General features: G+C 43.4%; 1 protein-coding gene across 8 annotated transcripts in view; it reads left to right on the forward strand.

Annotated features, from left to right (window-relative positions):
* Positions 1-977: 977 nt before the first annotated feature.
* Positions 978-22,084, forward strand: part of LOC142402964 (BDNF/NT-3 growth factors receptor-like) — a 270,912-nt gene continuing 249,805 nt past the window's right edge. For 6 of the 8 annotated variants that reach the window (XM_075488975.1, XM_075488970.1, XM_075488974.1 and 3 more), the window contains exons 1-2: positions 978-1,308; positions 1,391-1,778. In XM_075488975.1, the coding sequence (XP_075345090.1) occupies positions 1,567-1,778 (212 nt within the window). In that variant the 5' untranslated portion in view covers positions 978-1,308; positions 1,391-1,566. The remainder of the gene's footprint in view (positions 1,309-1,390; positions 1,779-22,084) is intronic. The other 2 variants (XM_075488973.1, XM_075488972.1) reach the window with 2 other exon arrangements.

Below are 22,084 nucleotides of genomic sequence, written 5' to 3' on the forward strand. Positions count from 1 at the left end.
TCTCTCGCTCCCTCTCTCCCCATCTCTATCTCTCTCCCCATCTCTCTTGATTTCCCTCCCCATCTTTCTGTCTCTCTCCCCCTCCTTCTCTCTCCCCCCTCCCCTCCTCTCCTGCTCTCCATGTCTCTCTCCCCCATCTCACTTCCTCTCTCAGTGTCTTTCTCCCCCTCCCTTTCTCTTTCCTTCTCTCTTTTCTCTGCCCCTGTCTCTCTCCCTCTTGCTCAATCTCTCCCTTTCTAGATCTCTCTCTGTCTCTCTTGCGGGGTTTTTCCTCCCTCTACACCTCTCTCCCCCATTGTTTCTGTCTCTCCATATCTGTCTCTCTGTCTCCCTCTCTCTCCCCCCCATCTCCCCATCTCTCTCTCCCTCTCTATGTGTCAGTATCTCTCTATCTCTCCCTCCCTCCCTTTTAATTTGTCTATCTTTCCCTCTCTCCATCTCTCTCACCCCCATCTCCCCCCTCTTTCTGTCTCCCCTCCTCTCCCTCTCGTTCTGCCTCTCTCTCCCTCCTGTTTCCCCTCTGTCTCTCCCCCCCTCTGTATTCCATTTAATCTCTCCCCACCTCTCTCTCTCTGTTTCTCTCCCCCTCCTCCATCTCTTTCTCCCCATCTCCCCCCTTGTCTCTCTTTCTCCATCTCTCTCCCATAATCTCTTTCTCCGCCCCTCTCTCTGTGTCACTGTCTCTCCCTCATCTCTCTCCCTCTCCGGCGCTCTCCTTCTCTCTCTCTTCCTCGCCACCTATCTCTCTCCGTCCCTCTGTCTCTGTCTTTCTCCCTCTTCCCCCCCTCCTACTCTTGGTCTCCATGTCTCTCTCTCTGTCTCCCCCCCTTCATTTTCTTCTCTCACTTTCTCAGTTCCTCCCTCCTCCCTGCCTTGTTGCTTTTGTCTCTGTCCCTGTTTTTCTGGGGTTTTGTTGTTGTTGGTTTTTTTTTGTTTTGTTTGTTTGTTTTTTTTAAATTTCAGGCTCATTTTGCAAAGTTTTTGCCCATCTTTACGTCAACCTCACGTCACTTTGCCGGCAGCTCCCGAGCTTGGTCTGGAGCAAGAGCCACGGCTGCTTTATTTATCAGCTGGAGGGAGGAGGATACGGTGCGTAAAGCTGCAAGCACAGCGCCCTGCGTTCCGCTTCCGCCGCGACCTGCGCTGTTTCTTCCATTCCTTCTCTACCGCGGGCAGCGGTCGGCTGAGCCCCCGCAGGTAAAAGCGCTGCCTCTGCCACCTGTCTCGGCCGCTCCGCGCGTTTTGCAGCATCATCGGGAACCGCCGCGGGTCAGGCAGCGCCGCTGCCCGCCCGCGGGGACAGGGCAGGTACTAGGCGGGCCGCGCCACGCCACGCCGTGCCGGCGGTCCCTCTCGCCTCTCATCACCCCTTTCTATCTCTGTCCCGCAGCAGCGCCTGGTCCCGCGCCCCGCAAAGCCTCCCGGGCGGCTGCGGTGCGTCCATGTGAACCCTGTCCGCGGGGTGCTCGCCCGCGGTTCTAAAGGCTGCGCACCCTCCGGTCGTGCTCCCCGGCAGTAGCGGTAGGTGGAGGACGTCGAGGCAGCGCTGGAGTGAGCGGGGGCGGCATGGCGTCCTGGCAGCGAAGACGGCCGGGGTCCGGCTTGGCGCGGCTGTGGGGCTTGTGCTGCCTGGTGCTGGGCTCCTGGTGGGGCGCGCAGGGCTGCCCCGCGTCCTGCCACTGCAGCTCCTGGCGGATCTGGTGTGCGGAGCCGGCGCCAGGCATCATCTCCTTCCCCGTGCCGCAGCGGAACGCCGAGGGCGACAATGTCACCGAGATGTGAGTACGGCCTGGCCCCAGCCCCGGGCGCGGGGGTGGCGGGGATGGAGCCGCCGGAGCGACGTGGGGACGGTGGGCAGAGGGGAAGTTCCCTGCGCTGAAATGCACTTGCTCCGCGGACTGATTCTAGCTGGAAGCCTAAATGTCCGGTGTGATTTAATTTGGACTTGACTTCCCAGATATATCATTTCGAACCCATTTAGATGATAAATCCTAGTTGCCCGCGATACAATTTTCTGGGAACGGGACGGGCAGTGAAGCGGAGCAGCGGAAGGTCGGCGCGGAGGTCACGGGTCCGCGGAAATACCTGGGGTTGCAGAAGCGCGCAGCCGAGCTGCCGCCTCCGGCCCCTGCATCTGCCGGGGGGGTGGGGTGGAGTGCGCACCACCCAAATCTCGCTTCTGCGTCGGCAGCAGATTTTGAAAGGTTTTTTATTTTTATTTTTTTTAATTTTTGCTCCCTCCGTTTATTCCTGCGAATGGAGAGTTTGGTGGGTGGCCTTCCCCCCTCTCAGATCTCCACTTTATATTCTCTTTCTATTTAAAAAAAGGGGGGGGGGGGGAGGAAAGCGATGCAGCACATTCTGATAGAAGGGAGAGCAAACTAGCTTCCCTGCCCTGGCCATAGGCACGCGAGCCTGCTTTGCCCTTCCCTATAAGGTGGCTGAAAGGAGAAAATACTGTCTGCAGGAGAATGAACATTGCGCTTTCTCTCAGCAAGCATTGGAGCATTAGGAAACCCTCATTAATAGTGAGGAAAGTGGAAGGTGGGGGTTTTTTGGTGTTTGGTTTTTTTTTTTTCCCCCTCTTACCCATGTGTCATTTCCAACCTTGTTTGACTGCAAATGATTTCAGTAAAGGAATCCAGTAGCTTTTTGTGTTCAGTCCTGCATCCTTTTTACAGCTCTGTGGAATCTACGTACTTTGCCTGAGAAAAGCTGCAAAGACTTGCTGAGCAAAAATTTTGGATACCAGATTTGTAGATGATAGATATGGGGAAAAAACCCCTCTACAGCTGTTTTGTCCATTTCCATCTTCCCCAGCACCTGCTGTTTCTGCATCGTTTCCCACGACATTTTTAATATAAAAGATAACAGAATATTTCCCTCCAAAATATATACAGATTTCTAACTCTCTCCTTTCTCCTCTTTTTCAATTTCCTTTAGAAACAATGTGAAAAAGCCATTACATTTGGTGTGACTTCAGATTAATTCTAGCTCTTGGGCTACCTTTCTGCAGTTTCTTATAGTCAGTTTGCTGCATTTCCCCATGTATGTGTGGGGAAAAAGATGGAGACATTAATTTCTTCTACTCATACAGGGCCTACCTTCCATAGATTTTTAGGAACTAAGAGAATGAAGTAATGTTTCTAAGTTGTTACAACAGTTATTGTTTCAGATGTTTGTTTAATATTCTGTGGATTGCTTAATTTAAAAAAATTGCTTCAAGCAATTGCTCATTTTTATAAGCTTTGCTAGCCTTGTTATCTAGTATGTTCAGTTTGGAGGTAACTCAGCAATTTCCCCCTAGAACTTAAGCTCTGTTTAAAAGATCAGAGAAAAAATGCATATGTAAATATATATGCTAGACATGATCAACTTAAAACATGTCCAGTCATTTTGCATTGATATTTTTGGGTTTTATTCTTTTCTGTGTTTTTTCAGCATCACTGTTTATCTTCACATTTCTTTTCAATTTTTACTGTATCATTCTGTGACATTGCATGTTGTGTTTGATTATCTAAAAATAATTTGGAGTACTGAATTTCTCAGGAGATGCTATTGCACATATTTAAGATGCTCTTTTTTAACATAAAGCATGAAGGCCCTTTAATTAGTTTGTAGACATAAATTAAAAAGTGGACTTCTGTAGCTGCCACATTATTTCATTGTGGGAACTCAGCAAATAATAAATATGTAAGGAAGCATTTCTAATATGGTAGATACAGAATGTGAAAACATATTTTTTTAACACTGCATATCTTGTTTATTCTAGCTAAGCAACCAGTTTAAGAGGCTATAGCATGCATTTTATTTAGGAAGCCACAGGCCTGATTTTTCTTTTATATGTTCTGTAGTTACAGGAACACAATTCCATTGATCTCTGGTGGAATTACTCTTGGTACAAATGAGAGTGAAAAGAGCATAAGACACTTAATTTCTTGTAATATATTCCTTTATATTTCCTGAATGTCTTTTGAGACCAATCCTTCATTTATTGCTTACGTCCTGCTCTTGATTGGAGTGGGTCCCACAGTCCTAGGCAAAACATCCACCGACTCCCTGGGAATGTTGCCTGAGTAAAGATCCTCATTTGGGAAGAAGGCCATGTGCACTGGGAATTTTGCAGGTGGGATGCTGCATGGTTGGGTCAGGCATGTGAAACCCATGGTGGTGCAAAGGGTTGGCCGTGGGCCACGTGGATAACACTGAGCAGGCAGGGTATGAGTGGGCAGCAAGGGTTTCCCCTTTGCTCCGAGAAGTGGGAGAGAAAGCTGGGGTGGTGCTGGTAGGAATAACAGCTGCAGTTTCCCACACACTGAACACAGAATCGTATAGGTTGGAAAAGACCTTTAAGATCATCGAGTCCAACCGTAAACCTAACACTACCAAGGCCACCACTATACCATGTCCCTAAGCACCTCATCCAAACGTCTTTTAAATACCTCCAGGGATGGCGACTCAACCACTTCCCTGGGCAGCCTGTTCCAATGCTTGATAACCCTCTCGGTGAAGAAAAATTTCCTAATATCCAGTCTAAACCTCCCCTGGCTCAACTTGAGGCCATTTCCTCTCGTCCTATCACTTGTTACTTGGAAGAAGAGACTGACCCCCACCTCGCTACAACTTCCTTTCAGGTAGTTGTAGAGAGCAATAAGGTCTCCCCTCAGCCTCCTTTTCTCCAGGCTAAACAACCCCAGTTCCCTCAGCCGCTCCTCATAAGACTTCTGCTCCAGACCCTTCACCAGCTTCGTTGCCCTTCTTTGGACACGCTCCAGCACCTCAATGTCTCTCTTGGAGTGGGGGGCCCAAAACTAAACACAGTATTCAAGGTGCGGCCTCACCAGTGCCGAGTACAGGGGCACGATCACTTCCCTAGTCCTGCTGGCCACACTATTTTTGATACAAGCCAGGATGCCATTCGCTTTCTTGGCCACCTGGGCACACTGCTGGCTCATATTCAGGCAGCTGTCAACCAACACTCCCAGGTCCTTCTCTGCTGGGCAGCTTTCCAGCCACTCTTCCCCAAGCCTGTAGCGTTGCATGGGGTTGCTGTGGCCCAAGTGCAGGACCTTGCACTTCGCCTTGTTAAACCTCATACAATTGACCTTGGCCCATCGATCCAGCCTGTCCAGGTCCCTCTGCAGAGCATTCCTACCCTCAAGCAGATCAACACTCCCACACAACTTGGTGTCATCTGCAAACTTACTGAGGGTGCACTCAATCCCTTCGTCCAGATCATTGATAAAGATATTAAACAGAACTGGCCCCAACACCGAGCCCTGGGGAACACCGCTTGTGACCGGCCGCCAACTGGAGTAAACTCCATTCACCACCACTCTTTGGGCCCAGCCATCCAGCCAGTTGTTTACCCAGCGAAGAGTACACCCATCCAAGCCATGAGCAGCCAGTTTCTCCAGGAGAATGCTGTGGGAGACAGTGTCAAAGGCTTTACTGAAGTCTAGATAGACAACATCCACAGCCTTTCCCTCATCTACTAGGCGGGTCACCTTGTCCTAGAAGATCCGGTTGATCAAGCAGGACCTGCCTTTCCTGAACCCATGCTGGCTGGGCTTGATCCCTTGGTTATTCTCTACATGCCGTGTGATAGCACTCAGGATGATCTGCTCCATCAGCTTCCCCGGCACCGAGGTCAGGCTGACAGGCCTGTAGTTGCCCGGGTCCTCCTTCCGGCCCTTCTTGAAGATGGGTGTCACATTAGCTAATCTCCAGTCAGCAGGGACCTCCCCAGTTAGCCAGGACTGCTGGTGAATGATGGAAAGGGGCTTGGTGAGCACTTCTGCCAGTTCCTTCAGTACTCTCGGGTGGATCTCATCAGGCCCCATAGACTTGTGAGTGTCTAAGTGGTGCAGCAGGTCACTAACCATTTCCCCCTGGATTATGGGGGCTCCATTCTGGTCCCCGTCCCTATCTTCCAACTCCGGGGGCTGGGTACCCAGAGAACAACTGGCCCTGCTATTAAAGACTGAGGCAAAGAAGGCATTAAGTACCTCAGCCTTTTCCTCATCCTTGGTCACTGTGTTCCCTCCCCCATCTACTAGGGGCTGGAGATTCTCCTTAGCTCTCCTTTTGCTGCTAATGTATTTGAAGAAGTATTTTTTGTTGTCTTTTACAGCAGCAGCCAGATTGAGCTCTAGCTCAGCTTTGGCCCTTCTAATTTTCTCCCTGCACAGCCTTGCTACACCTTTGAAGTCCTCCTGACTTGCCTGCCTCTTCTTCCAAAGGTCGTAGACTCTCCTCTTTTTCCTGAGTTCGAGCCAGAGCTCTCTAGTCAGCCAGGCCAGTCTTCTTCCCCGCTGGCTCGTCTTTCGGCACCTGGGGACAGCCTGCTCTTGTGCCTTTAGGCCTTCCTCCTTAAAGAAAGTCCAGCCTTCCTGGACTCCTTTGCCCATTAGGGCTGCCTCCCAGGGGACTCTCTCGACCAGTCTCCTAAACAGGCCGAAGTCCGCCCTCCGGAAGTCTAAGGTGGCAGTTTTGCTGACCCCCCTTGCCGCTTCTCCTCGTATCAAAAACTCTATCATTTCGTGATCACTCTGCTCAAGTGTCGTGGTTTAGCCCCAGCTGGCAACTAAGCACCACGCAGCCGCTCGCTCACTCCCCCTCGGTGGGATGGGGGAGAGAATCGGAAGAACAAAAGTAAGAAAACTTGAGGGTTGAGATAAAAACAGTTTAATAGGTAAAGCAAAAGCCACGCACGCAAGCAAAGCAAAGCAAGGAATTAATTCACTACTTCCCATGGTCAGGCAGGTGTTCAGCCATCTCCAGGAAAGCAGGGCTCCATCACGCGTAATGGTTGCTTGGGAAGACAAACGCCATCACTCCAAATGTCCCCCCTTCCTTCTTCTTCCCCAGCTTTATATACTGAGCATGACGTCATGTGGTATGGAATAGCCCTTTGGTCAGTCTGGATCAACTATCCTGGCTGTGTCCCCTCCCAGCTTCTTCTGCACCTGGCAGAGCACAAGAAGCTGAAAAGTCCTTGACTAGTACAGCAACAACTAAAACATCTCTGTATTATCAACACTGTCTTCAGCACAAATCCAAAACATAGCCCCATACCAGCCACTACGAAGAAAATTAACTCTGTCTCAGCTGAAACCAGGACACCAAGACAGCCTCCAACCATCACATGGCTCACAAGTCCTTCTCTGTTCGTGAACAAGAGGTCCAGCGGGGCACCTTCCCTAGTTGGCTCACTCACCAGCTGTGTCAGGAAGTTATCTGCCACATGCTCTAGGAACCTCCTAGACTGTTTCCTCTCTGCTGTATTGTATTTCCAGCAGACATCCGGCAGGTTGAAGTCCCCCACAAGAACAAGGGCTAGCGATCGTGATGCTTCTCCCAGCTGCTTATAGAATAGTTTGTCAGTCTCCTCATCCTGGTTGGGTGGTCTGTAACAGACTCCCACCACAATATCTGCCTTGTTGGCCTTCCCCCTGATTCTTACCCATAGACACTCCACCCTATCATCACCATCATCGAGCTCTAAACTATCCAGACTCTCCCTGACGTATAGGGCTACCCCACCACCTCTCCTGCCTCGCCTATCCCTCCTGAAGAGTTTATAGCCATCCACCGCCGCACTCCAGTTGTGTGAGTCATCCCACCACGTTTCCGTGATGGCAATCATATCATTGTTTTCCTGGTGTACAGTGGCTTCCAGCTCCTGCTTGTTGCCCATGCTGCATGCATTGGTGTAGAGGCACTTCAGCTGGGCTGTCGTCCGTGTCTCCTTCATAGAAGAACACCCCTTGCGTGCTTTGAGGGGTTTCACTGGCATTTCCCTCTTGGCTCCTATTGCCTCAGTATCCCCTAGCTCAACTCTGTTCAACTTCGGCTGTGCCCCAGCGTACCCCGCACATCTCAGAGACACAGGCCGAGTGCCCTCGCTGGCACCTGCTCCCTCTAACCGTGGCACATCGTCCCTCAGCTTCCCTCGGGCAAGCCTGATATTATCCCCCTCCCTCTTCGAGTCTAATTCGAGCCCCTTCGAGACTCTTCGAGTCTAATAGCCTCCACCACTTGGTACCTAGATGCCTTGGCTCTATTTTGGCCCACAGATAAATAGCACTTTAGAGCTTAATAAACGCTCTCTTTCCAGTCCAGGTATTACTTTATTCCTAGTTGGATCACCATCCACTGAAATCAGCAGAAAGACCTCCAGAGCACTTTTGCATCAGCCCTGTGAGACTCAGCTGCTGAAACTTGGTATGGGAGGACATAGGAGTACTTCTGCCTGGTGCTTTTCTTAGTTATCTTTCTCACTCTTCCCCTTTCTAGTTGTTTTTGCACAGTTTTCTCTTCTAATGGATAAAAGACAGATTTCCAAAATCCTGTGCCTCTAAGAGAATCATAGAATCATTTAGGTTGGAAAAGACCCTTAAGATAATCGAGTCCAACTGTTAACCTAACGCTACCAAGTCCACCACTAGACCATGTCCCTAATCATCACGTCTAGACATCTTTTAAATACATCCAGGGATGGTGACTCAACCACTTCCCTGGGCAGCCTGTTCTAATGCTTGACAACCCTTCTGGTGAAGAAATTTTTCCTAATATCCAGTCTAAACCTCCCCTGGCGCAACTTGAGGCCGTTTTCTCTTGTCCTATCCCTTATTACTTGGGAGAAGAGACTGACCCCCACCTCGCTACAACCTCCTTTCAGGTAGTTGTAGAGAGCGATAAGGTCTCCCCTCAGCCTCCTTTTCTCCAGGCTAAACAACCCCAGTTCCCTCAGCCGCTCCTCATAAGACTTGTTCTCCAGACCCTTCACCAACTTCGTTGCCCTTCTCTGGACATGCTCCAGCACCTCAATGTCTTTCTTGTAGTGAGGGGCCCAAAACTAAACACAGTATTCGAGGTGCAGCCTCACCAGTGCCAAGTACAAAGGGACAATCACTTCCCTAGTCCTGCTGGCCACACGATTCCTGATACAAGCCAGGATGCTATTGGCTTTCTTGGCCACCTGGGCACACTGCTGGCTCATATTCAGCTGGCTGTCAACCAACACCCCCAGGTCCTTTTCTGCCAGGCAGCTTTCCAGCCACTCTTCCCCAAGCCTGTAGTGTTGCATGGGGTTGTTGTGGCCCAAGTGCAGGACCTTGCACTTAGCCTTGTTGAATCTCATACAATTGGCCCCAGCCCATTGATCCAGCCTGTCCACATCCCTCTGTAGAGCCTTCCTACCCTCAAGCAGATTAACACTCCTGCCCAACTTGGTGTCATCTGCAAACTTACTAAGGGTGCACTTGATCCCATCATCCAGATCGTTGATAAAGATATTAAACAGGACTGGCCCCAACACAGAGCCCTGGGGGACACTGCTTGTGACCGGCCGCCAACTGGATTTAACTCCATTCATCACAACTCTTTGGGCCTGGCCATCCAGCCATTTTTTTACCCAGCAAACAGTATACCTGTCCAAGCCGTGAGCAGCCAATAAGATTAGATTTTTGTCCTGTTGCTTAGGGTGCTGACACGTGCTGGTCTCAGTCTGGAAAGCATGTGCCCATGCTAAAATTGTTTATCATAACACAGCTTAATCATAATAATAGTTTTGTAGTATTGATGTTATTAGAGATAAACTGAACTCCAAAGTTAGGCCTGAATTGAAATCATGAAATCAGCCATTGAAGTTCAAACTAAGAGCTAAGGAGCAAGAATGGTGAGAGTGAAATTAATATATAAATATTGTTAAATTCATACACTATAGATACAATGGCACATGAGTAATTCTAAGCATGATCACTTGAGCAAAAATATTAATATGATAGTAAATTAGTCACTTTAAAAGTTTTCAGGATTTTTTGTAAAAAGCCTGATCTGATTTTTTCTCTTTAAGTAAAATGTACTGTTAGCATGTCTCAGTATATATGACTCTTCATAGTCCTTGCTATTAAAGTATCTTCTTGCAGTGCAAGTATATTCCTGGCCTAGTTTAGCAGCTCTAGTATCAAGTCATTAATACATTGTCTAATGATTATTCAGGTGAATGAGGTTTGAAATTATTTGGTGTATTTCAGGAAGAACTGCTTCTCAGAAAATAGTAGGTGACTTTAGCTCTTCCCTTGTAAAAGAGAGAGGTGATTGTGTAGTGTATATATTTCAAAACCACAAAGTAAATTTCTAATGCAGTTATATAAAGCACTCTAGAACTGTTAATAAATAAGACAGGATAAGTAATTTATAGAGTAAATTATTTAACAAGTCATGTGAGCCTGTGCTAAAAAAAAAAAAAGCACATTTATATTCATATGAAGCTCAGTTCTATTGGTGTTATGGGTCTCTCATTTTAGAATTTTCAACTGTTGTAGATTAAATATATTATAAAACTGTCAACAGGGCTTCTCAACCCCCATCCCCTTCCTCCTGAAAACACTTTTGGCTGTGCAGGATGGCATGGCTTGGCTGTATTTAATGTTTATTTCTGGTGTTTTGTAATGTTACAGTAAAATACAAGGCATCGGGCTGCAAATTATTAAAGGGATTTTGGACAGTTGTGATACAATAGCTCCTTTTAGGAATCTGTCCATTTTTTTCATCTTCCTTTAAATATCTTAGTCGGTTACGGTGAGGTGAAAGTAAGCATTGTGAACATCAGTTTTGTAATTTCCAGGCTCTAAAAATACCCCAAATATCACAAACCATAGGGTTTTATATATTCTGGTTTCTTTTTGCTCTCAGGTAACCTTTTGCATCCCTTGTTTTAATCCTTGTTCTTCCAGTCAGTGAGGACTCATGGGGCTCCTTGGGAACTTATCTGGGGTTGTCTCTGGCAGGCTGAGACAGTGCAAGCTGGCTCTTGCTGGAGGAGGGCAGCATCCTTCAGGAGATGTTCAGTGTTGTGCAGGATTGGGCTGGCAAGACACTACCTGTAGTTCTATGTCTTTAGTCACTCAAGAGTTTTAAGAGAGGTTTGGGATTTATATACTTTAGTAATGAAGGTAATTTGTATGAATTTGAGGCTTTGGTCTAGAATATGTTGTTTTCATGAAACTTCCACTTCTGTTTTCTCATTAGTATGGAAAGAAGTCCCAGGAGACCAGCTTCCAATATCTTTAGAATGGCATTTACCAGATTTTTCAGATTCTATTTTTCCTTTATTATTTTTATGCTGAAAGTATAAGAGAGAAAGCAGCCTATCGAGATTCTAGATCTCTAATCACTCTAAACCAAAAACTTTTACATAACTAAATAAAGGTTTTATTTCTCCATTTTGAATTAGTTTTAAAGCAAGAGGGGAAAAAATAATGTACTTTTTGGATTGCAGTTCTCTCTCTCCAGTATTTATCACTAGCGCAAATGAGTGATTTAGCTTAAAAAATCACCATCAAAGGTATTAGTAAAAGTGGTTTTAATATGATGTTGTAAAAGTGTGACTTAACAAAGTTCGATGGCAAGGTTCACTCTATTAATTACTGCATGGAAGAAACATACAAAGGAAAACTGGGTTACACTCGAGTTAGAATGATTCACAGAGAGACCAGGGATACAAAAGGGTACGGAGGACCCTCCCGTTGAGTCACGAGGTTCAGAGTAGACCCCCTTGCTTTCTAAACTCCTGACGGAGCTTAGGTGCGGCTAGGTCCAATCTTAGACTCAGACTTGGACAATGGTTTGTGTCTAAGGGATCATATATGCAAAATATATCAATTCAGCATGCAATCAAAGTTACCAAGACAAAATCAAAGTTTCCGTACTACAAGGTTATGCATGATATCGGTCACTTACCAAAGATCTGCCATTGGTAAAAGGTCTCTGCCTCGAGGAGCAGCCTTGAGAGGTGTCCCAGCTCAAGGGGAGATCACCGCCATGCAGCCACGCTGCCTAGCAGGGAGAGCTCCAAGGCGGCTGTCATATTTATGGGATAAAGTGGTTGGCTCATAGTCAAATTACATGCAATAGGAAAAGGTATGCATGAGACTCCTTGTACCCACAACTTACTTTGTTCCTTGATAAATGAGTCTTGGAAAAGCCACTTGCTATTCATGTGTCAACTGCATGATTGGTGTTCCAAGCTCATATGCATCAATGCTCTCCATGCCACTCAGCTCCTTTGTGGGTTCTCAGAGAACAGATTGGAGCCAGGAGTTCTTGGCCCGGCCACAGCTCAGGCCTTTACCTCCTTTGGAGCCTGTACCAAACTACTGTTAACTACTGGTTAAGAGGTCGAGTGCATCCGTCACAATCACCTGTCACTGCAGCAATATCTAACATGTCAATAAAGGTGGCTAGTAGAATTTCTTTGCCCAAGCTGGATGAGTATAGTAGGTAATGAAGCATAAAAATTATGAAAAACAGCAGAGAACTTTAAAAACCCTCTCAATACTTTATTGATGTTAAATGTATCTTTAGCTTGTTATATTTGGAAAACCTCTCTTTGAAAAATGTCCTTTAAAAAGTGAAGCACTCTTTGTATTAACTTATCATTTATGTGTGTTTCAAATGGAGAAATAAATTCATAGAGGTTTGAAGGCCATATGCCTATGCTGCATGGGATGTGAATATAATCTATTACTGGACACTGCATTTACAAAGATCTACTTATACAAATGTACGTAGGCACATAGTTGCTATTGAAATCAAATATATTGGGGATGCACCTTAATTCCTTTTTGATTGTGAGCCTAAGTTTTCAGAAACTGCATAAAGCAAACCAAACCAAACTAACATCCCCTGAAATATGCATATGGAGATCTTGTTTCTTATATAGCTACTATTAACCATAATATTACAGAATCATAATGCACTTATGGGAAAGGAGCCATGTCATGAAAATTGTATTGTGAATATGTATATTTTTAAAAATTTTCCTGGAAGAAAATGACCTGTATTGACTGATGATTATCAACAGCAGTTATAGCTGAAATGATTAAATTTGATTAAAATTATATTTAATACCAGGTCAGCTACTCTTGTTTCTGACATTCTTGAAGATCAGATTTCAGGTCAATATTCCTTAGTTCTAAGCAGGGCCTGAAGAAACAAAATTTTTTTACAGAACTAAGAGAAAGTAGAGCAAGGCAGACACAAGACCCAAGACATTTGTAAAAACAGTTTAAAAGATCATAATCTCTAAATGGTGTGACTTGAACCAGCCTTTTGCTAAGCGTACTGGTCCTGATCCAGCAAGATACTTAGGCGCCTTTTATTTTAAGGGGAAGCCAAGGCTCAGATTCTGGCCTTGTTAAAATTGGTGGCAAAATGTCAATGGGATTAGCATTTCACCAACATAGAGTAGTTTAGAGGACATATGCTAAGGATGAAAAGAACTTTGATTCAAGCATTTTCTTGCCTTTTTGTTTTTTTATAAATTTGGAAGAGAAGGGATATTCTTGAGGCCTATTAGTCCATCATGTGATTTATTTTTGGCTTGAGGCTTTTCTTGGATCCCAAGTGTTTTCCTACTGTGTGAAGACTAAATATGTTGAGGCAAGAGGAAGTTGAGATTGAGTATTTTAGAGGGGTGTTTTACAAAGTTTCAAATAATTCCATATTTAAATGAACCTGCACAGTAGTTCCATGTGCAAAACAGTGGCAGTTGCAATCACTACAGAAGCTTGTACTAGATTCACTAGTTCACTATATACATTTGTCTGATGTATAAAGAAAAGAAGGACAAGCAATTAATCAGTTAGTCCATTGCCGAAACAGAAACAGTGAAATGGTAACACTTCTAAGCTTCTTATGAGAGAATCTGTTGACAGAACTCTAATTGGGGCTGGGCAAGTTATTTATTTATTTTTCATCTTGGTTTGGCAGTTAAGACAACAGAAATCTTTTGGTTTTAGATTTAAACAAAATATTTTTTACTTTTTTCATTTCTGAACCATACATATAAAAATAATTAGGGCCATATTAAGCAGATATCCTGTGTAACATGGATATCCTATATTACACAGTCAGATGCTGTATTCTGTATGAAGAACATATAGGGCGTGACTTTTCCCCATACTTGTGCAACACCTGTCTGATTTTCTAAATGCCAGACTGCACAGCAAGCATATGCAGATAAATCATGTGCGCATACTGGGCATGTCAGACTTATTGGGCATGCATGGGGGACTTTTCACAGCATATGCTGTTAGTGTCATATGCTGGACTTGCTAAGCATGTCTGGGACTGTCCCAGACCTCAGCATTTAAAATCTGGCAAGTCTCTATGAACTGTGTAGCAAAGGCACTTAACTCAGCTGGCTACTCTCCTGCCAGCATTGGAGAGTCCACCTCTTCCAGGAAGTGATTCAGAAGGCCTAAATTAGATTCTTACTGCAAATCTACTTACTTATCTGATGTAAGTGTCCCCCTCTCTCTCTCCACTGTCTATAAGAAAACTTTGGAGACTTAGTTCACTGAGTGGGAAAAGCAAGACCTCCCTTCTAGCGAACAGCATCATGCTGTGGAGTAAGCTGTTTGTGTGGTCCAAACCAAACCATTTCAGCAGAGTATTGCGCAGGGTTGCTCTGCTTGATTCAGAGCATGGGTTTGAACCAAGGTCTTGCATGTCAGCATCTTAACTACCGTCCTGTATGGCATATAGATGTGGATTTGTGTTGATTCTTCCTGTCAGAGTTACCTAAATTCGTGTGGAATACTTAAATATGCTTTTGGGTCAGAGAGCAGAACTGTCTGTTTAGCTAAGTGACTGTGATACTTATTTGTATAGTGAGACAGCTGAATCCTGTTCCTGCTCCACTGAATGTTCAATTATGAGAAAAATTATAACAGCATGAACAGGTAAGGCTGAGACTGCCCTCTCTGATTGCTTTATAGTATGGTATCTTTTGGGAGACTGGGATTACATTCCCTCAGGAAGAGGGAAGAATTGAACCTGGTATTCCTGGATAATAGTTTAACATTATTTCCAGCATTTCCTCCAAATCTGTGGTCTTCTACCTCACATAGACATGTCTTTTTTTTTTTTCTTCTTTTTTTTTCCAGCTGAACCTCTTTGCTGAATATGGGTCTGTTTAAGGAAGGTAAAATCCCTTTTGTGGATAGGGAGGTAAATAATCTGTTACTTTTTCATTTCTTACTCCCCCCTTGAGTCTTATCTCTTCCTAATTTTTTATAAAATTAAATAAATTAAAGCTATAAATTAAAAAGATTGGCCAATTAAAATGAGCAGAAATGGACTATACAGGACAGAGAATGGAATGGAAATAAATGTGATAACAGAAAGTGAAATAGGGAACTGTAAAGAGCACATAAACGTGGAAGAATAAAGAGCGCCTCTGAAATGCTTTAACAGAGGAGCAATTTTAATGCTGTTGAATTGTTCTCCAATAATGTATCGGTTAAATATAAATGGTAAAATAGGTGTTGATATGCAGAAGGTGGCAACCTGTTCTGGGCCTAGAAAGCTGAGGTAAACATCAAGAGAGTTAATATAATGGAAATTCAGAAAGACAACCTGTAGCCCTTTTGGAATGTTTTAGTAACATAATATGAAGATTAAATGTCTTCCATTAAGAGACAACATATGGCTTGGAGATGACACAGATCTGTGGTCAGGGCTACACAGAATGTTTCACAAGTCTTGAGAAAGAGGCTAGGAAATGAGTTGTGAACTAAGGCAGCAGATGGTATCATTTGAAGAACAGAAAAACATCTACAAATTGAGTTCTCTATTTAATAATTGCAGACAAAAAAAGAATGGAGACTATGACCATATGTAGACTCTTCAGACAAATAAAAATAGAAAAAGGAACATTTTTGCTGGCTTATGGAAAGGAGAATGTTGTTTGAGATGTCAGGAGTCAAATTATTCAGCAAATTTAATGCATTAACAGGATACAGATGGATTTTCCTGGATAGATGGCTTTAAGCTTTGCAGTTTCATTCCGTCATTTGGAAGTACTACCTTTTGATCTGTTTGTCTTGAGGTATATTGCATGCAATGAATGAAACAATGGAAAGTGTAGCAGGTACAGACATATGTCTTGATGATTCAGTGAATATCAGAAAAGACTGAACAGAATATTTAACATTACAAGAGATAGTAATTTTTAACTGAACAAAGCTACTTATTAATGTCAAACAGTGGAAATAATATACTTGGGAGGAAGACTGGCTTCAGAGGGAATTTCTGAGGGAATTTCTTCTCTTGAATCAAAGAGTCAGGGAATACTGAATGTATCAAAACTTGAAGATAGGAAAAGGACTTAAATATTGTAAAGCACACTGAATTATGTCAGCAAGTGCTTATCTAACTCTTAAGACATCCCTTCTACAAAGTCACTGCCTGAACACGAGTGTCTGGGAAAAAAGAATTCAAAGGTTTTGACATCAACCAAGATGCTTTAATGTTTTGATTCACTGAAAGACCTGAAAAGATGTGTCTAAAGGATGGTTAGGATCAATCTTACTGCACTATTATGGAACTGATGTTTTGTCAGTCTCATTTGCATCAAGGCCAGTGACAGCTACAGAGGTGGTGTATGCAAGTGCTGAAAAAGAGAGATTGTGTTACTAGTCTCTGAAAAGTCATTGCACTAGATGACTCTATAGGATAAAGAATTGTCACATGTATTTCTTTGTATTTATTCATTCCTTGAAGATGTCCTTTCTTCCTAGCAAGCCAAATTTTAAAGAAAATTTTTTAACTCTTATGTCTATTCTCTGTCAAGAACTAATAAACAGCCACATTCATTGCTCTCCTTTTGTACGTTTATTTAATATGTGATTTTTTGTATATATATTATAAAGGGTCCGTACAGGAATTTAAGCCTCTTCCTGTCAGTCTGCAGAGATTATTTAATACACAGTGGGGGAAATGTGTTTTGTAGAAAAGTATAAGGCCAGCGTTTAAGATATGCCTTTATAAATAAATTCTTTATTGTCTGGACAGCTGATATTTCTTTCTGACTATATCAAGGGATATCAGCATTTCCCAAAAATCTTTGCTAAGGAAAAGCTAGACTATAGCTGTCACCTGTGCTCTGGAGAAATGTTAAAAATTGATGTCTTGGTGAAGTATCAAACGTATGAATTTCATGGAGCTCGGGGGGGGGCGACAGGAATGGAGATCCTAATGGAGAAAATAGGCAAATAAGCTTTGCATTCATTCTGGGGAAAGTAATTCTGAAGGTGTTGCTTAAGGACATGAATCCCAAATCTAGAGAGCTGCATGAAATGTCTTGAGAGTTAGCTTGATTTGGTACGCTGCTACTTGAAAGGAACAGAACAAACACCTTCAAGCCAAACCAGAGACATAAGTAAGCCCAAGGGTACATTACATTTCATATTCCCATTTTCTAAATATAGTAACTGTTTTCTTAAATTCTGCATTGTGGTCATATTAATTTATTTTTACTTTTGCCTTAATGTTTGCATACTGTAAGGAGTGAACTAAGGTTAGCTGGCAAACCACGGGCTTTCCATTTCCCAGGGAGTTACAGTCTTAAGCAAGAGTATGGATCCACTCCTGCAGTGTCAAAACAAGACTGGGGTCTCCACTTAATTCCAGCCTTCTGCTTTAAGCTGGTGGATTGGTGCTAATTGTTCAGAATGTCAGCTTTGGAGAAGCAATTCCCAATGGCATCTGCATGCTACTAATTGGACAATCATAGCATCTTGGCACAGAGCAGAATGACTCCTGGTGTCTCCTTGCAGTTGAAACAACCACAGATCAAGAATAGGGAGTTCTTGAAGCTAACTATAATCTGTGACCTTGGCCTTTGTTCCAGCTAGCCCTGAACAGTACCTTATCTGAATGTGGGATATACGTAGTGAAGAATTTGCTCCAAAAAAGTGTGTGTCAGTGGTTGCAAAGAAAGGACCAAGAGTTAATTCTGTCAGCTCTAGAACTGATATACTGGCATATGGAAAGCTACCTCCCATAGTCTTCTGTGACTAATGGTTAAATACTCTAAATGGGAGTATGACTTAAGGAGTCTGTGATAGCGGCAATCAGTTTTCTACTCTTTGTGAAATACAAAATGATTCACAGTTTAAAAAAAGCAAAAACAAAACCAAAAAAACCCACAGGACTTGCTGAGAATTTGTCAGGAGACACTGCATAGCCAAAGAGTCGAGCACCTGTTTGTAAAATTGCTTAATTCTAGGCAAGTCCACATTGGGGGCTAACTGGAGACTCTGCCTCTTTTCTGAGTTATGGAATATTTTGTTTCTTGATGTTGGCCTTCTGAAATCTGGGACTGATGATACCAGATGAAGACAGCAAAATAAAATAAAATAAGTTGGAATAGGACTGAGCCTGTATATCTGTAAAGAACTTGCTGCTAGCATAGTGTGCTGGTTTTGGCTGGGATAGAGTTCATTTTCTTCATAGTAGCTAGTATGGGGCTATGTTTTGGATTTGTGCTGAAAACAGCGTTGATAATACAGGGATGTTTTGTTACTGCTGAGCAGTGCTTACACAGAGTCAAGGCCTTTTCTGCTTCTCACACTGTCCTGCCAGTGAGTAGGCTGGGGGTGCACAAGAAGTTGGGAGGGGACACAGCTGGGACAGCTGACCCCAGCTGACCAAAGGGCTATTCCATACCATATGACATCATGCTCAGCATATAAAGCTGGGGAAGAAGGAGGAAGTTGGGGACATTTAGAGTGATGGCGTTTGTCTTCTCAAGTAACCGTTATACATGATGGAGCCCTGCTTTCCTGGAGATGGCTGAACACCTGCCTGCCCATGGGAAGTAGTGAATGAATTCCTTGCTTTGCTTTGCTTGTGTGCGCGGCTTTTGCTTTCCCTATTAAACTGTCTTTATCTCAACCCACGAGTTTTCTCACTTTTACATGAAAAGAGCTAAAATCCCCAAAGACAAAAAGAAATGCTGTAAATATCTTGGTTGCTCAATGTTTCCTTTTAGTCTCCCTTTCGCAGATAATTTGGCCTAGCTTGCCAGTATTGTTGGCCTTAAGTAAGGAAGCTTAGATAGTAGAATTGCTAACGAGCTTTCTTTATTTGACCTAATCATTAGAGTAAGAATGCTTTGCCTGTGTTAAATCCTTGGTTAGCTGAGATAGTTGCAATGAAGATAGATAAAAAGGAATTCTTCAGGCCCTGTGTCCCTGGAAAGGGCTGATAAGGAGAAACTACACAAGAACCACCTGATTTTGGATATGCAAGGAAGGTATGAGCAAGACAAAGATGGACTGAGCATGCGTAAAGACAAAGTTCAGTCAGCGGTCAGAGTGATGAAGACTACTGACTTCCTCCAACGACCACCAGAGGATCCCTAACGACCACCTAAGGACTTAAGTACGCATGCGTCAGGGACATTTACATAGATTAATGAGTTCCAAGAAATCTCATGTTTATATAAATTAATCTTATGAATATGTATATTTTGCAACATATAACCTCTGTGATCTTGCTTGTTTGTCGGAGCACTTGTGGCGGAGCGATCCCCAGTGCTGCCCAGCGCTGCAATAAAGAATACCTGCTTAATAGTCATCCCGACTATTGAGTTCTGATTTCGGCTTTTCACGGCAACATACCCTTCTGATTCTCTCCCCCATCCCACCAGGGGGGGAGTGAGTGAGTGGCTGTGTGGTGCTTAGTTGCTGGCTGGGGTTAAACCATGACACACAGGTATCTACATTATGCTCATTATCCTGCTTTTAGAGAGTCTGTCCTGGGGGAGCTTAGTCCTACATATAAAAATTTCTTTCTTGAGTAGAGATTATATCATTGGTCCCTATATCTGTCTGAAACTGGAATTCCTGATATGCAATGTTATATAGTTCTATGCTTTATTTTCAAACTATGTGAGTTCACACCCCTTGAGCTTTATTTTATGTTTGGTCTCATCATGAAAATTTCTCAACTGGCCTGTGCCGACCGAGGAGAGAGGCTAGGACACAAAGTATAGAATTACAAGAGTCATTCTTTATTCATGCGCATGAGGTGTCCCATTCAAATTGGGGCACCCTGAATGTGGTTTTACACAGGGTTTTTATACCTTTCAAGCATTCAGATACAACATGATTTGACCAATCACTACTTAACACACATACTACTGTTTTGCAAAGCAACTATAATTCTATGGCGTCATCATCCATTTGCTTCTTTCTTGACCTAGACATCTCTGGAGTCGGTCTTGCTCTGGTTACTTATCTATGATGCCAGATAATGGGAGGGTTTCACAGAGATGTTAGAGGGGCTAGGATGCTGGTGTTATCTCGGTAGTCCAGGGGTATCTTTTCTTCTTTGTGGATGGCTTTAAGATTCTGAGAAACTGTGCTGGTTTTGGCTGGGATAGAGTTAATTTTCTTTATAGTAGCTAGTATGGGGCTATGTTTTGGATTTATGCTGAAAACAGTGTTGATAATACAGAGATGTTTTAGTTGTTGCTTGTCGTGGTTTAGCAACAACAGCAACAACTAAAACATCTCTGTATTATCAACACTGTCTTCAGCACAAATCCAAAACATAGCCCCATACCAGCCGCTACGAAGAAAATTAACTCTGTCTCAGCTGAAACCAGGACATTGCTGCACTAGTCAAAGACTTTTCAGCTTCCCATGCTCTGCCAGGTGCAGAAGAAGCTGGGAGGGGACACAGCCAAGATAGTTGATCCAAACTGGCCAAAGGGCTATTCCATACCATATGACGTCATGCTCAGTATATAAAGCTGGGGAAGAAGAAGGAAGGGGGGGATGTTCGGAGTGATGGCATTTGTCTTCCCAAGTAACCATTATGAGTAATGGAGCCCTGCTTTCCTGGAGAGGGCTGAACACCTGCCTGCCCCTGGGAAGTAGTGAATGAATTCCTTGCTTTGCTTTGCTTGCGTGCGCGGCTTTTGCTTTCCCTATTAAACAGTCTTTATCTCAACCCATGAGTTTTCTCTCTTTTACTCTTCCAATTCTCTCCCCCATCCCACTGGGCGGGAGTGAGCGAGCGGCTGTGTGGTGCTTAGTTGTGGCTGGGGTTAAACCACGACAGAAACAAAGGTCCTTATCTTCAAGGTGGGGGCTGTCCTCCTTGCAGTGAGCTGGGGCCCTTTAGTTATGCTGAATTAACCAGTATAGAATGTAAAATATATATCTCTTAAAAAGCTAATACAATTTCATACTATAAGACTAATTGGTAAAATATTTAAGGAATGAGAATTTCCTAACAGTTTCAACGGGACTGCAAATGAAACCCATTTGAATCTGCTAAGTTCAAATATTTTGTCCAGCCTACAAGTTTTTCATGATTCTGATGCATAACCATAAATCAGCCCAGGTGTGCTGAAAATGTCTGTAAGCTTTAGCATATCTTTTGATGAACTTCATTTGATATTTGAGTTTGTAAGAAAATACAGCACTAGGAAATTTTGCAGTGCTTAATTGTGGATGTTACATAAAGCTCTCACAGTAGTTTAGACTAGGGACATATGTGACTTGTCATTAAATGGTAATTCATCTACTGACAGTTCAATGTCTGGAGTGTGCTGCCTTTTCCCCTAAAGATCTGGTGAAAAAATAACTCAGAATAAAAAGTATTCCTAAAGTTCAGAAACATTTCACCAGGGAATGTTTATTAATTTTCAGAACTTTTTTTTCTAGCTTTATGAATCAGGGCTAAACATATAATTGATTTAATTTTTTGAGTGTTAAGAAATATTTTTCCCATAAAGGGAGTTTTCTGGCAACAGAAATATTTGTGGAGCTGAATTATAGTGTTATTTGCTTACACCTATGTCATTGATACTAGCATGTGGCTGGTTTTCCAGTATAGCTCCAAATGGAGTAGTATACCTTAATGTACGTAAATCCAGAGAAAATAGAGTAAATCAAATATGTTAGGGAGACATAGTTCTGCTGACCAAATGTTTTCAGTTTAATAAAATGGACATGTCAGATTTGAAAGTTAAGAGTGAAATCTTCTTTTGAGCTGTTGAAGCACAAAAGAATCTAAACTGTTTTAAAGTACAGAAATGGCTTTCATTTCTTTTCATGCTTTATTAATTCAAAAGTTGCTTCACTGACTTTGTACAGACAGTTTTTTACATGTGTAATGCACAAAAATGAAGACCACTCTCTTAAAAAAAAAGTTATTTGAGAGAGTTAAATCTTTTACCATAGGATTTTAAAATATCATTTCCAGAACGTTGCAG

Source organism: Mycteria americana (assembly GCF_035582795.1).
Source record: "Mycteria americana isolate JAX WOST 10 ecotype Jacksonville Zoo and Gardens chromosome Z unlocalized genomic scaffold, USCA_MyAme_1.0 Scaffold_18, whole genome shotgun sequence".
Lineage (NCBI taxonomy): Eukaryota > Metazoa > Chordata > Aves > Ciconiiformes > Ciconiidae > Mycteria > Mycteria americana.